The sequence below is a fragment of the Carcharodon carcharias genome, chromosome 26 (genome assembly GCF_017639515.1).
Source record: "Carcharodon carcharias isolate sCarCar2 chromosome 26, sCarCar2.pri, whole genome shotgun sequence".
NCBI classification, from domain to species: domain Eukaryota; kingdom Metazoa; phylum Chordata; class Chondrichthyes; order Lamniformes; family Lamnidae; genus Carcharodon; species Carcharodon carcharias.
The window spans coordinates 10,648,192-10,665,100 of NC_054492.1; the positions used below are offsets into that span (position 1 = coordinate 10,648,192).

At 40.9% G+C, this 16,909-nt stretch overlaps 1 protein-coding gene across 2 annotated transcripts in view; it reads right to left on the minus strand.

Moving 5' to 3' along the window:
• Nucleotides 1-16,909, minus strand: part of efl1 (elongation factor like GTPase 1) — a 301,855-nt gene that overhangs the window by 282,257 nt on the left and 2,689 nt on the right. For both annotated transcript variants that reach the window (XM_041175230.1, XM_041175231.1), the window contains exons 2-3: nucleotides 15,115-15,218; nucleotides 961-1,028 (exon numbers count right to left, since the gene is read on the minus strand). In XM_041175230.1, coding sequence (XP_041031164.1) covers nucleotides 961-1,028; nucleotides 15,115-15,205 — 159 coding nt within the window. In that variant the 5' untranslated portion in view covers nucleotides 15,206-15,218. The remainder of the gene's footprint in view (nucleotides 1-960; nucleotides 1,029-15,114; nucleotides 15,219-16,909) is intronic.

The following is a 16,909-nucleotide window of genomic DNA, read 5'->3' on the forward strand; positions in this document are numbered from 1 at the left end:
TTTGCAACTCTCCATATACCGAAGCAGTGTGTGTCCATTTGCAGCAAGATCTGGACAATATTCAGGCTGAGCTGATAAGTAGCAAGTAACAATTGTGCCACATAAGTGCCATACAATGACCAATTCCAACAAGAGAGAATCTAACCATCTCCTCTTGACATTCAATGGCATCACCATTGTTGAATCCCCTATCATCACCATCCTGGGGGATTGACCAGAAACTGAACTCAATCAGCCATAAAACTACTGTGGCTATGAAAGCAGGTCACAGACTGAGAATTCTGTGGTGAATAAATCACTTCCTGCCTCCCTAAAGTGTGTCCACCACTTGCCTGGATGAATGAACAATACTCAAAAAGTCCAACTACATCCAAGACAAAGTAACTTGCTTGACTGGCACCCCATCCATCACCTTAAACACTCAGTCCCTTCAACACACAGTGGCTGCAGTATATACCATCTACAAAATGCACTGCAGCAACTCACCAACCCTTCTTTGGCAGTGCCTTCCAAACCTTTACCACCTAGAAGGACAAGGGCAGCAGATGTATGGGAACATCACCACTTGCAAGTACCCCTCCAAGCCACACACCCCACCCTGACTTGGAACTATAATCGCTGTTCCTTCACATTCATTGAATCAAAATCCTGGAACTCCTAACAGCACTGTCGTTAAAAAAAACCCATCTGGTTCATTAATGTCCTTTAGGGAAGGGAATCTGCCTACATGTGACTCCAGACCCACAGCAATGTGGTTGTCATTGTGGCAATGTGGCAAGCCATCAGTTCTCCAGAAAATGGGAACAAATTAAAGAAAAATTAGGGGTGGGCAACAAAGGCTGGCCTTGCCAGTGACGCCCACATACCATGAAAACATAATGCGACATGGAAAGCATATCTTTATTTTCTATTAATTTCAAAGCAATTTCACATAATAAGCCTAATTTGTTAGCGGCTTACCTTTCCTGCAAGTCGATTCGAAATTATCCCATTGCTAGCAATAAGGCTGTCAGCTAAGGTGGTTTTTCCTGAGAACATGTAATACAATTCACGTTAGGTACAAAAACTTATGTCAAATAAAATAAAATAATTAATTTTAGAACTGAACACACAGATGCTTCTGAACATTAACTACAGTAAGTACTTATTTAAATGACAACAAAGTGCAAAATGTGCCAAGGTACTTCACAGGAGCATAACCAAGCAAAGTTGAAATATGACAGAGTGAAAGGAGGAGACATGAGGATAGGTAATCAAAATCTTAACCAAAGTAGTAGGTTTTACGGAGAGTCTTACTGAAGGAAAGATGCAGAGATTCAGAGAGTTAATTCCATAGGTTAGCTTATACAGCTAAAGACACAGTTGTCAATGGGGGCAAAGGAATTTGGTATGCACAAGAAACTAGAATTGGGAGAACGCCTATTTCTCAGACGGTTGTAAGAGATTACAGTGACAGAGAGGAGAGAGGCCTTAGAAGGATTTGAACACGAAGATGAGAACATTCAAATCAAGGTATTCGGGGACTGATACATCAGCAAGCTCAAGGATGGTGGATGAACAGGAATTGGTGAAAGTTAGGATACGGGCAGCAGAGTTTTGGATAAGCTTCAGTTTATGGAAGGTAGAAGATGGAATATTGGCCCTGAAAGCAGTAGAATAGTCGAGTCTGGAGGTAAACAAAGGCATAGCTGAGGGTTTCACCAGCATAATGGGCTAATGCATGGGTGAGAAGGGTGATATCATGGAGGCAGAAACAGACAATCTTGAGAAATGACATCCCAAGGGGCTGTGGAAATCCTTCGGACACAATCTACCTTGACTACAATAAAATGAGAAAAGTGACACATGCTATTGAACACATGGATTCACCACCGAAATTGCATGCTTTTCACTTCTTTTAATTAAGATTTACTTTAGTGGTACACTTATCGCTAGCAACCATACCTGGATGAAATTCTTCAAACATTTTGGCCCAATAACCTAAAGAATCAAACCTACAATCTAGAGCAGGGGTTCTCAATCAGGTGTCTCATTGTAACTACACACTGACAATTTTAAGTAAATTGAATGCCAAATCCCAAAGGTTACAGCCTTCAGGGCACAGGGTTTTCCTTCCAGCCCCGACTCACTGATTGACGCAAGCACCTGTATTATTTTAGGCCAGCATTATTCAGTATGTTAGTCACTAGCCACATGTGGCGAATTGGGAATGTAGATGTGGCACTTTGGGCCTGCGATCTCAATATTCACATTGGCACTCCATAATATGCTTAAAGTTCATCTGTATATGTGTTGATAAAATGACTAATTAGTAAAATAACATAAAGCAGAGCAGGGGAGTTTTTTTTGATCACTGCAAGTGCATTACTTCCTGAATTACTGAATGATGTTTATTAGTTAGTTATCCATATATGAAGTACATTTACGTGGATTGTATGAACACGTGTACAATCTCATATGATAAAATTAGTTAATGCAGCTAAAGCAGTGTCGGCATAATCAGGTTAATCAGCAATCACGACTGGACAACACTGCTTTAGCCCCACACAGGACATGAAGAACTGGAAATCGTTGCTTAGCCTCAGAGGCTCATGGTCACTATTCCAGCACTGTGTTGTCAAGGAGATGGCACCCAGTCTCAACAAGCGTGTTCCGCTTGGCTCATTATGGACAAGAGAAACAACAATTGGTGCAGCCATCAACACCATCAGTCTCATCAAGTCTCTTTCAGCTTCAGTGACAGTCCACCAACCCCATCCCGACACACTGCCAATCTCAGTGACAGGAGCATAGAAACAGGAGCTGGTCAATTAACCCCTGAGCTTGTTCTGCCATTCAATGAGATCATGGCTGATCTATGACCTAACTCCATAGATGTCACATATCCTTTCATATCTTTGGGTAACAAAAATCAAGCTCAGATTTAAAATCTAACAAATAATCTAACATCAATTGCCATTTGTGGAAGTGAGTTCCAAAATCAAAGCAATGTTCAACAAGTTGAAATGTTTCCTAATTTCACCCTTGAAAGCTCTGGCTCTAATTTTTAGATTATACTCCCAGTTCTAGACTCCCCAGTCAACAGCACCAGTTTCTCTCCAGCTACTCCATCTGTTCTCCATAATATCTGGAAATTTTCGATCAAATTACCCCTTACCTTTGTAAATTGAAGAAAATACAATCCTTGTTTGCGTAATTTCTCCTTGTAATTTAACCCCAAGTGTTCAGGTATCACTCTAGTAAACCTACACTCCCTCTCATAGGCAGTTTCTCGAGATCAAGGATGACTTGCTTCCAATCTGGTTCTATGGGTTTTGAGATGGCTGATAAGTCCAATGAGCGATCTGCATAGGTGGGCACTTGAAGGATTGGATAGATAGGTGTTTGGAGGTTTGTTCACTCCCTCCAGGGTCTCTACTTAGCCTCTGCACACTCCCAATGAAGTCCCTTGAGGTGTTCAGTGCCTTCCTGAATAAGGCTTCTTCATTTTGGTCGGTCACAAACCAGAGTCTCCCATGAATCGACAGGGATGTTTGACCTCTTCAGGGATGCTTTGAGGGCAATCCTAAAGCTGTTTCTGCTGTGCTCCTCAAGAGTTTCCTGCCATGACCAAGTTCCTAGCAGAGCAGTTGCTTCAGGAGTCTGGTGTCAGGCACACAAACATGTCCTGTCCAGTGGAGCTGGTTTTGAGTGATCACATCTATGCTGGTAAGCATCAACGTGGCAAGAAAGGCAGTCCAAATCTACACTGCACTCCCTCCAAGGCAAATATATCCTTCCTAAGGTGTGGTGTGCAGAATTCCATTCAATACTTTAGGTCTGGTCTAACTAGGGCTCTGTAGAAACGAAGCAAAACTTCAAGGACTTCATATTCTAGTCATTTAAATATAAAGACCAGCTTTTCATTAGCTTTTTTGATCATATTCTGCACCTGTTCACGATATTTTAATGATATATGTAACTGGACCCGCAAGTCTCTTTGGACTTCCACTGTATCTAACTTTGCACTATTTAGAAAGTGCACTGCATTATCCTTTTTAGGCCTAAGGTGGACAATCTCACATTTACCTAAATTGAAATCCAATTGCCAAAGTTTTGCCCATTCACTTAATCTATCAATGTCTCTCTGTAATTTTATGCTCCCATCCGCACTGCTTACAATGCTGCCTATCTTTGTGTCACTGCCAATTTGCATAGGTGGCTCTAAGCCATTAATAAATATGATGGATAGTTGAGGCCCCAACACAGATCCTTGCAGTATTCCACCACTCACATCCTGTAATGTACCTGCCCATTCACTCTACCTTGTCTTCTGTTGCTCAGCCAATTGCCTAACCAAGTCAATAATTTACCTTCAATTCCATTGGCTTCAAATTTAAGTTTCTTTTGAGGGACTTTATCAAATGCTTTCTCTAAGTCCATATAAACAACATCCATAGATATTCCCCTCTTAACTATTTTAGTCACTTCTTCAAACAATTCAATCAGGTTTGCCAGACATGACCTACTCTTTACAAATCTATGCTGAATCTCTCTGATCAGCTCAAAATTTTCAAGTGTTCAATCACCGTATCCTTAGGGTCCAGTAATTTTCCAACAACAGATAGGCTACCCAGGAGATGGAGAGGCGGCGGGAGCTGCAAGGAAGCAACTTGGAGCGAAAGAATATAAATCAGGACCGAGGCTTGAGGCCTACACCACTCGCCTGGGAGTCGGAGAGGTGGCAGGATCAGTCAGCTGCTCAGAACTGGCCTGCACTGAGTTTGAATGGAGAGCAAGAAAAAATAAATAGCGACATCACAGGAAAACTACAAGTTCATTGGTTGGTAAGAAACTGCTGTTTTTAAATTGCTGTAAATTATAAATTATAAAAGTGTGATTTTTTTTTTAAAAGTACCTATACTCGGATTTAAGTGAGAAGCACCAGGAATAAGGGAAAGTCAGGGCCAGTATAATAAAATAATGTAAATAAACCAAAGTTAAATAAGGTTAAGACATGGCAGGTCAGCTTAATCAAGTGAAATGTGTGTCCTGTAATATGTGGGAAGTCATGGACACTACCGGTGTCCTAGATGAACATGTACAAGAAGTGCTGCCAGCTCCGGGTTTCAGAACTCGAGCGGCAGCTGGAATGACTGTGGTACATCCGCGAGGCTGAGAGCTACGTGGCTAGCATGTTCAGAGAGGTGGTCACACCACAGCTTAGGAGCCTTGAGGCAGAAAGGGAATGGGTGACCGCCAGGCAGTCCAAGAGAAACTAGGCAGGTCATGCGAGGTCCCCAGGGGTTCCACTCACAAATCAGTTTTCCATTTTAGAAGCTGGTTAGGGCACTAGTTCCTCAGAGGAGTGCAGCCAGAGTCAAGTTGTGGCACCATGAGTGACTCGGCTGTACAGGAAGGGAGCAAAGAGAAGGGAAGAGCAATATTGATGGGGGATTTTTTAAAAAATTTGTTCATGGGATGTGGGCGTCACCAGCCAGGCCAGCATTTATTACCCATCCCAAGTTGCCCTAGTTCAAAGGGCACTTTTTAAGAGTCAACCACATTGCTGTGGGTCTGGAGTCACATGTAGGCCAGACCAGGTAAGGACAGCAGATTTCCTTCCTTAAAGGGCATTAGTGAGCCAGATGGTTTTTTTTTAAAACAACAATCAACAATGCTTTCATGGTCATCATTAGACTCTTAATTCCAGATTTTTATTGAATTCAAATTTCACCTTCTGCCATGGCAGGGTTTGAACCCAGGTCCACAGAGCATTACCCTGGGTCTCTGGATTACTAGTCCAGTGACAATACCACTATGCCATCACCTCCCCATTCTTTAGTTAGGGGGGGGGGAAATAGACAGGCATTTCTGCGGCCGTCAACATGACTCCAGGATGATATGCTGCCTCCCTGGCACCAGGGTCAACGATGTCACCAAGCGGACGCAGGACATTCTTCTGGGGGAGGGTGATCAGCCAGAGGTTGAGATCCACGTTGGTACCAAAGATTTAGGTAGGAAGGGGGATGTGGTCCTACGATCAGAACTTATGGAGTTAGGTCAAAAATTAGCAAGCAGGACCTCAAACGTAGTAACCTTCAGATTACTCCCAGTGCCACACACAAGTGATTACAGAAATGGATGAATAAGACAGATGAATACGTGGCTGGAAAGATGGTGCAGAAGGAAGTACTTCAGATTCCTAGGACAATGGGGTGGGATCTGGAGAAGATGCTACCTGTACAAGCTGGACACGTTTCACTTCAACAGAGCCAGGACTGAGTTTGTTGCGGGACGTTTTGCTAGTGCTGTTGGAAGGGCTTTAAGCTAACTCAGCAGGGGTGTGGGAACCAAGAGAGAATATTAGACAGGAATACCAGGGTGCACAAAATGCTAGAAGAGACAGATAGCACTAGGATAGAGAACAGTAAGTTAATATGTGGAGTTGGAGTAAGGGAGAGTGTCATGAAGTCTAAATCAGGGGTACCATGCATGTATGTGAATGCACAGAGTATAATAAATAAGATTGGGGAGTTACAAGCGCAGACTGCCATGTGGAAATATGATGTTGTGATGATAAGAGAGACCTGGCTCAAGGAAGGGCAGGACTGGGTGTTAAACATTCCTGGGTACACAGTGTTCAAAAAAGGTAGGAAAGGAGGAGGGGTAGCAGTATTGGTTAAGGAGAGCATTGCAGTGCTGGAGAAAGAGGGTGTCCCAGAGGTTTCAAGGACAGAATCAATTTGGCTACAGCTAAGGAACAAAAAGGGTGCAATTACATAGCTCAGTGCAGTCTAGAGACCGCCAACTAGTGAGAAGGATGTAGAGGAACAAGTCTGCAGGGAAATTACAGAGAGATGTAGACATTATAGAGTAGTTATAATGGGGGACGTTAGTTACCCGAATGTAGACTGAGACAGTGGTAGTGTAAAGAGTGGAGAAGGGCAAGAGTTCATAGATTGTGTTCAGGAGAATTTTCTACAGCAGTATATGTCCAGTCCAACAAGGAAGGAGGCACTGTTCTTGGGAATGAGGTGGGTCAAGTGGATCACGTGTCAGTGGGGGAACATTTAGGAAACAATGATCATTATATCGTAAGGTTTAGTATGACAGTAGGAAAGGACAATGTCCAATTCAGAATAAGAATAATTAACCAGGGGAGAGCCGACTTCAATGGGGCAAGAACGGAGCTGGTTGGCAGGAAAAACTGTAGCTGAACAATGGGCTACCTGCAAAGAAGAAATGGTTCAGGCACAGTCAATGTATATACTCTCAAAAGGGAAAGGTAGGGCAAACAAATCCAGAGCTCCCTGAGTGAAAAGGGAGATAGAAGTTAAGATAAAGAAGAAAAAGTGTGCTTATGACAGGTGTCAGATAGAAAATACAATTGAGAACCAAGAGGAATACAGAAGGTTCAGAGGGGAGGTGAAAAAGCAAATAAGAGAAGCAAAGGGGGATTATGAGTAAAAACTGGCAGCCAACATAAAGGGGAATCCCAAAGTCTTCTATCGTCACACAAATAGTAAGAGGGTGGTAAAAGGAGTAGGGCCGATTAGGGACCAATAAGGGGATTTATACCTGGGAGGCAGAGGGCATGGCTGAGGTGTTAAATGAATAGCTTGCATCTGTCTTTACCAAGGATAAAGATACTACCAAGGCCTTGGTAACAGAGGAAGAAACTCTGTCACTAGAAGTGTTCAAAATTGATAAGGAGGAAATGTTGGATAAACTGTTGGTGCTTAAAAGTTGAAAAGGCACTGGGACCGGATGAGATGCATCCAATGAAATTGAAGGAAATTAAGAGAGGAAATTTCAGGGGCACTGGCCAAAATCTTTTAGTCTTCCCTCGACTCAGGGGAGGTGCCAGAAGACTGGAGAATTTAAAGATTACACCCTTGTTCAAAAAAGTTTAGAAGAATAAGCCCAGCAATTACAGGCCAGTCAGTTTAATTTCAGTGGTGGGGAAGCTTCTTGAAACAATTATTCGAGATAGAATTAATAGTCACATGGAAAAATGTGGGTTGATTAGAAATCTATGCTGGCTCTTCCTAAAGGGGAAAACATATTTAACTAACTTGGAGTTTTTTGAAGAGGTAACAGAGAGAGTTGATGTGGTGTACATGGACTTTCAAAAAGGATTCAGTATGGTGTCACACAACAGACTTGTGAGAATATTAGGTCGTGAGCTCCCTCCCCCATCCCCACCCCCTTTCTGTTTCCCCCTTCCTTTTTTTTCCAATAAATTATAAAGATTTTCCTTTTCCCACCTATTTCCATTATTTAAAAAAAAATAAAAAAAAACCCCACTAGAGCTATACCTTGAGTGCCCTACCATCCATTCTTAATTAGCACATTCGTTTAGATAATATCACCAACTTTAACTTTAACACCTATGTGTTTTATTGTACTATTGTCATTGACATCTTTTGATGATCTACTTCTATCACTGCTTGTTTGTCCCTACAACCACACCACCCCCCCCAACCCTCCACCTCTCTCTCTCGCTATCTCTCCGCCCCCCACACACACACCTTAAACCAGCTTATATTTCAACTCTTTCTTGGACTCGAACTCAAGTTCTGTCGAAGGGTCATGAGGACTCGAAACGTCAACTCTTTTCTTCTCCGCCAATGCTGCCAGACCTGCTGAGTTTTTCCAGGTAATTCTGTTTTTGTTTTGTGAGAATATTAATAGCTCATGGAATAAAAGGGACAGTAGCCAATTTTGTATCCATATTGCTGAGTAATAGGAAACAGAGAGTAATAGTCAATGAATATTTTTTGGGCTGGAGGAAGGTTTGTAGTGGAGTTCCCCTGGGGTCATTATTGGGACCCTTGCTTTTCCTGAAAAATATCAATGATCTAGATCTTGGTGTGCAGGGGACAATTTCAAAGTTTGCGGATGATACGAAACTTAGAAGCATTGTGAACTGTGAGCAGGACAGTATAGAACTTCAAATGGACATAGACAAGTTGGTGGAGTGGGCAGGTAGATCGCAGATGAAGTTCAATGCGGAGAAGCACAAGGTGATGCATTTTGGTAGGAAGAACATGGACAGACAATATAAAATAAGGAATACAATTCTTAAAGAGATACAGGAGCTGAGGGACCTGGGTGTATGTGCACAGATCATTGAAGGTGGCAGGGCAGGAGGAGAGAGCAGTTAATAAAGCATACAGCATCCTGGGCTTTATCAATAGGGGAATAGAGTACAAGAGCAGGGAGATTTTGCTAAGCTTATATAAGACACTGGTTAGACCTCAGCTAGACTGTGTACTGTTCTGGGCGCCACACTATAGGAAGGATGTGAATGCATCGGAGAGAGTGCAGAAGAGGCTTACAAGAATGGTTCCAAGGATGAGAAACTTCAGTTATGAAGATAAATTAAAGAGGTTGGGACTGTTCTCCTTGGAGAGGAGAAGGCTAAGAGGAAATTCGATAGAAAGGAGGTGTTCAAAATAGAGTAGATGGGGAGAAACTGTTCCAGCTTGGAAAAGGGTCGAGAACAAGAGGGCACAGATTTAAAATGATTTGCAAAAGCAGCAAATTTGATGCGAGACAAAACTTTTTCACACAGCGAGTAGTTCTAGTCTGGAATGCACTACCTGGAAGTGTGGCGGAGGCAGGTTCAATCGAGGCATTCAGGAGGGCATCAGATGATTATTTGAATAGAAACAATGTGCAAAGATATGGGAAAAGGCAGGAGAATGGCACTAAGTCATAATACTCATTCGAAGAGCCAATGCAGACACAATGGGCAGTGATGCTGTGGTCTATAATTCCCTGGTTTTCTTCTCACCTTTCTTTAAATAGTAGAATGACATGTACAATTTTTTTCAATCTAAAGGAACAGTTCTCCAATCGAAGTATTTGGGAAATTTACAATTAGGGCCATCTGCAATGTTCTCCCTGCTTCCTTTATACCCTGGATGGAGACCATCTGGTCTTGGTGATTTGTCATTCATTTGTGCCATTATTTCCTTCATTATTGTTATTTTGCTGATGTTAATTTTGGTGAGATCCTGTCCCTGATTCAACATTAGTTTCCTTCAGATTTCCAGCAAGCTGACCTCTTCCTTTGTAAAAACTGGGGCATGTCAGCCTGTCTGCCATTCCCTTATTTTCATTGACAATATCACACATCAGTTTTCAAAGGGACCCACATCACACTTGACCACCATTTTTTTCTGAATATAACTAAAAATTTGGGGCAAAAACAGAATTACCTGGAAAAACTCAGCAGGTCTGGCAGCATCGGCGGAGAAGAAAAGAGTTGACGTTTCAAGTCCTCATGACCCTTCAACAGAACATCAACTCTTTTCTTCTCCGCCGATGCTGCCAGACCTGCTGAGTTTTTCCAGGTAATTCTGTTTTTGTTTTGGATTTCCAGCATCCGCAGTTTTTTTGTTTATATAAAAATTTGGGGATTTATTTTAATATCCCTTGCAAGTTTCTTTTCATACTTCCTTTTCATAGCTCTTACAAGATGTTCGCCATCCTTTGCTGTTCTTTGTATCTTTCTCATTTGCCAGAATTAGTTTTATTTTGCATCATGTACAATCTATTTTTTAGTTTTATGTTGTCGCTCATCTCTTTACTCATTCATAGCTGCTTTTTGGAAAGTATAGCACCTGCCTCTTAGGTGTATGAATTGGTTCTGTATCATATTAAATAATTTTTGAACACCTTCCACTGATTGTCTGTCATTTTACCTATTAACAGGCTTGTCCAGTTTACTTTGGACAGTTTCAGTCTCATCACACTGACGTCAGCTTGACCTAAATCTAGAAACTTAGCTGTTTCATGTATTTCTTTTTCAAACACTACAGTGAAATCAATCATATTATGATGGCTATTAAATAAATGTTTGCACACTGTTAGGCTGCTGAATAAATCTGGCTCATTGGTCATTATCTCCAATATGGCATGCCCCCTTGTTGGTTCTAGGTCATATTAGTGCAGAACTCTAATCTGTACACACACAAGAAATTCACTAACTTTCTGACATATGCTTATCCAAATCTATATGGTATTAAAATCCCCATTAAAACCACTCTGCCTTTACAACATGCTTATCTAATCTCCGTTCTTATGCAATTTACTATTGCACAGATGCTGCCTGGCGCCTACACAAAACTTCCACTCGTCTTAAATCCTTTTCTATTTATTTCAACCCATAAAGTCTTCATTGCTTTTTTCCCTCTCATCATATCCTCCCTCATCATTGTATTTATTTCATCCTTACTCACTAAAGCTACATGTCCCCCTCCACCATTTTCCCTATCTTTCCTGTAGGCCTTATAACCTGGAATATTTAGTTCCCAGTCCTTGTCATGTGTCAATAATAGCTCCCAAATCATACCCTCCCCCCTGAATTTGCACTTGCAGTTCATTCATTTTCTTCCTGACACTCCACACATTTATATAAAAACGGTTTGGACCACACACTCTAACCTGTGCTTCAGCTCTAATGTTCATTCCCTGATTTTTCTTATTTCTCTGTCCTGGGTTAATCACTTTACATCTTTTAGTTTTCTCTGTATCTATACTGCTTAAAATATAATTTTTGACTGCTATTCTACTCTCTTCCCTTTTGTTGTTTTTTGAACTATTGTTAATATCACATATTCCACCTTAACCCTCCATCCTCATTTACTAAGTTCAACTCCTCATGACCGCCCGATTTATCCTTTCCACTGGGAACCTGGTCCCAGCCTGGTTCAAGTGGAGCCTGTTCCAACAGTACAGTTTCATCCTGTCCCAATGCAGGTGCCAGTATCACATGAAATGGAATCCTTCTTTCCCAGGTCACTCCTTCACCTCTCTAACCTGTTCATCCCTATGCCAGTTTCCACAGGATTTGGATAATAGCCCAGAGATTATAACCCTTGAGGTTCTCATCTATAATTTACTTACTTGGTGTTGGTACTCTCCAAACACAACCACTTGCTTTCTCTTCTCAATGTTGTTATGTCCATTTGGTACTATGAACATATAAACAAGAAGAGGTAGGCCATTCGGCCCCTCAAGCCTGCTCCACCATTTAATATGATCATGGCTGATCTGATGGTAACATGGTATCTACATCACAGCTACTGCTGATAACCTATCACCCCCTTGCTTCCCAAGATTCTATCCACCTCTGCCTTAAAAAAATATTCAAAGACTCTGCTTCCACCACCTTTGCAGGAAGAGAGTTCAAAGACTCATGACCCTCAGTGAAAAAATTTAGCCTCATCTCTGTTTTAAATGGGTGACCACTTATTTTTAAACAGTGACCCCTAGTTCTAGATTCTGCCATAAGAGGAACCATGCTCTCCACGTCCACCCTGTCAAGACCCCTCAGGATCTTATATGTTTTAATTAAGTCACCTCTTACTCTTCTAAACTCCAGCAGATACAAGCCTAACCTGTCCAACCTTTCCTCATAAGACAACCCATCCAGTCAAGATATTAGTTTAGTAAACCTTCTCTGAACTGCATTTACATCCTTGCTTAAATAAGGTGACCAATACTGTACACGGTACTCCAAATGTGGTCTAATTAGTGCCCTGTACAACTGAAGTATTACCTCCCTACTTTTGTATTCAATTCCCCTCGAAATAAATGATAATTCTGTTCGTTTTCCTAATTACTTGCTGTACTTGCATACTAGCTTTTTGTGATTCATGCACCAAGACACCCAGATCCCTCTGCACCTCAGAGCTCTGCAATCTCTCACCATTTAGATAATATGCTTCTCTTTTATTCTTCCTGCCAAAATGAGCAATTTCACATTTTCCCACATTATACTCCAACTGCCAGATCTTTTTCCACTCATCTAACCTATCTATATCTGTTTGCAGCCTCCTTATGTCCTCTTTACAACTTACTTTCCTACCTATTTTGTGTCAACAGCAAATTTGGCAACCATCCCTTCATCCAAGACGTTCTCTAAATTGTAAATAGTTGAAATTCTAGAACTGATCCCTGTGGTACACCACTCATTACGTCTTGCCAAAAAAAAGACTCATTTATGCTTACTTTCTGCTTCCTGTTAGCCAGCCAATCTTCTATCCATACCAATATGTTACCCCCATACCATGAGCTTTTATTTTCCACTATTAGCTTTAATGTGGAACTTTATCAAATATCTTCTGCAAATTTAAGTACAGTAGATCCACCGGTTCCCCTTTATCCATAGCACAAGTAACCTCCTCAAAGAACTCCAATAAATTGGTTAAATACGATTTCCCTTACACAAAACCAGGTTGACTCTGCCTGATGCCTTGAGCTTATCCAAGCCCAGCTGTAATTTCTTCAATAATAGTTTCTAACATTTTCCCTACAACAGATGTTAAGCTAGCTGGCTTGTAGTTTGCCACTTTCTGTCTCCCTCCCTTATTGAATAATGGAGTTACATTTGCTATCTTCCAATCTAATGGGACCTTCCCCGAATCTAGAGTGTTTTGAAAAATTAAAACTAATGCATCAACCATCTCACTGGACACTTCTTTTAAGACCCTAGGCTGAAGTCCATCAGGACCCAGGTTCTTGTCAGCCCAGAGCTCCAATAATTCACTCAGTACTACTTCTCTGGTGACTGTAATTTTTCTGACTTCCTTCCCCACTACCATTTCCTGGTTTATGACTGGATCCTCCCTCTCCCTCCCCAATGTCTGGACAAGGTAGTTCTACATGTCCCTCACCCTGGCACCAGGCAGGCAATATACCACGTGGGACTCTCAGTTTTGCTTACAAAGAATGCAAACTATTTCCCCCCACCCCAGCTAACACAGTAAGTTTTCCCTCCTCCCTGCTTTGCACAGCGTCCTGCTCCAAGGTGCAATCGTCTGTTTTCTGGCTGTCCTTCTAACAGTCTTTATCCTTATCCTCACAGGTAGCAAGTACATGTTACCTGTTAAATAGGATCAGTTTATACACATCCTCATTCTTTATCTTACCTGGGCTCCCCTTTTACTCCACACCATCAGTCATTCCAAACCTGTTCTGAGCCCACATCTCCTTATGAGGTGTGACCAAAATCTGAAGCAAACTTTCCTGATATTCCTCCCAGTCCCCTATGTGTCGGAGTGTCTCCAACTTGCATTCCAGCTCAATAGTTCTAAGCCAGAGAGATTCTAGATGGGGACATCTACTGCAAGTATGTTTACTCAAGGTGGTCCCGTTGTCCACAAACTCCCACATACTGTAATCAGGTCACACAACCCGCACTGCCATTACTTAAGTCTAGATTATTTATATCTAACTTTTAGTTTGTTATTAATTTTGATCATCTACTCTGCACACAGTAATGACTTACTAACTTAAACATCACCATAACAGAATGAACACTAAGCATGACATGCAACTATGCTTTTTAAAGATACCCCCAATGTCTTGACAGAATTTTTGTTCAGCACCAGTAACAAGTTTCACATTAAGTAAGTAAATCAAAAATAATTCATGTGTAGCTGTATAAATAATTGCAATACAGTAAAAATACTCCTGTTGTGTTATTCTGTGGAATTTTTATACATGGGGTGATGGGCTTCAAAAGCAAAAGGTTGAGAATCCTTGATTTAAAATATCAAATCCACAATTTACAGCAAACCCTCATTCTAAAGTGTCAACACAATCAAAAACATCAAATCCACAATTTCAACCATCAAGCTTAATGTTGAAGATGCTTATTTAATTTAGTGATAAACAACATTTATATATCAGATTCTAAAATAAAGTTTATCATGGCTATTTTACAGCAATCTGCACCTACGTTATTTTATGGACATTGTCACTATGTATTAACATGTACAAATGCAACATGTAAACAGAGCTTTAAATGTTTCCAGAAATGTCATGTCATTGTATCCTTTCAATATGTTTGACATTGGCCCACTAAATTTAGCTAAAGGCACTTTATAGTAAGCAATGTTAACATTTCCACTGTTCCTAAACTCATGAAACCAAAACGGGTATTGAAAACCTACTATTCACATGTAACAAGTATAACCAGGAGACAGACCTAAGCAATATAAAAACTAATCATGTCAGGAATTGGTGCCCTCACCACAAGACAGTTGCAGCTATTCAAATTTTGGAGAGGTAATAATATGAACTGACTAGTCTTTTGAAACTAAAGAGAAATCTTACCATGGTCCACGTGAGCTACTATACAGATATTCCGGATGTTGGCAGTATTTTTTTGTAGATCAACAATATTTTCCAAACTAGTATGACCCATTATGAATTTGATTCTGTAACAATATACAAATAAAATGATAGTACTGTATATTATTAATAATACTAGATAAATATTCTAAAGCGTCACATTTTACATTCAGAATGCCAAATACTAGGGAATACTATAAATGCATAGCACTATTCAGCAATACAAATTAGGTCATAATATTGCTTTTAGCAATGCGGAAAAGATATATTTTAAAATGATGAAAAGTCCAAGACTGAAGTAAACTAACAAGTAGTATCTAACTGCTAAAGTAGCCAGAATCAGTGAGGTGAGTTTACAAGGACAGGTGTACATTAGCTATCAATGTATTGTGACATCCTAACTGAAGTGATATGATGCCACATAACTCACTGAAGGATATTTGATGTGTTATTCAGGGGTTTTTATAGATAACAATGTATCTCCCACAGAAATGTTTGCAGCTCCTTGGATTAGTAGTCATCACCTACATCAACACCTGAAAGTAACTGGAATAATAGTGCATCTACCATGGCAATGTTTCCAAGCCCATGGAGTATTAATGCATTTCCTGCAGCCACGGAGGCTGGTGGAACAGGGAAAGTTGCAACAATAGACTCAGGCAGTCTGAAAGGAAGCAAGATTTGGCAAAGCAAAGACGTAGTAGTAGTACTTAGATTTTCCCATTGCCATGTTTGCAGATCCTTAAAGAAACAGTCCTTGGAATAAGAGTGCATAAGGCTAAATAAAATCAGATTGTACCAGATCCCAAGCTCCATCTGAACAGCAAGAAGTTCTCCGTGTCATGAGCAGCATTTATACCTCAGTCACCACTACCTGTAGCCCAGGCTGCCCAAAATGAATGCACCACTCTATTCCAACAGTTAGGCACCCTTTCCACACCACTGAAAACTAACTAGAGTCTGCCTAAAACCATAGGGCAGTGGTTCTCAAACTAGTGTGCTTGGAGATATTCTAGTGAGGCCGGCACATGTGCTGCACAAAGAGTGCTGGCTAACCCACCTCGGAAGGTAGCATGCATGGAAGAGTGCTGAGCAACACAAGGATCAACAGTTAGGCCCGCACTTACAAAAGCAAAAGCAGGTGATGCACACCTGGTAAGTTCATACTTGTTCAAGTGATGGGAGATTTAAATATTCAATAATGCACAGTGGGAAGCAGCCACATCCACTTCATTGATGTCTAAGTAAATACCTTCTTTTCCTAAGAAGCATTATTTAAAAACTCTTTACATGCAGCACGTTCGTGCCATGACTATTATGAAGTACTGTAATTCAGTTGGGGGACCATGATTACAAATCCATTTGAAGAGGTATCCTTCCATCAAAACAGTTGGAGAGCCACTGTTACAGGGTGATTGACTCCAGTGGGCTAGACTCTTCACAGTCAGTGATTTTTATGAACTGCAACCAGCTTATGCAGCAGCTTTTTCCAATCAATAAAATGTGAAAGTCGAGGAGCTTGGTGACACAATGGATTAGATGCTTGTCTTTCACTGCTGGCATCAAAACTATTTTGGGTTGATGATGCTCTCCCATTTGTAGGTGTGCTTTGCAAGATTGCTAACCCTCCAGGATTGTCCTGGAATCGCCAAAGAACTGAACATTAAGCTCCTGGACACTACTATGAATAAAAGCCACGTGAAAAATCATAGGCTAATTAAAAATAATGGTATGTTTTTCTTTTCATTTTCTGTAATCATTTCTGTTTATCAGTTGT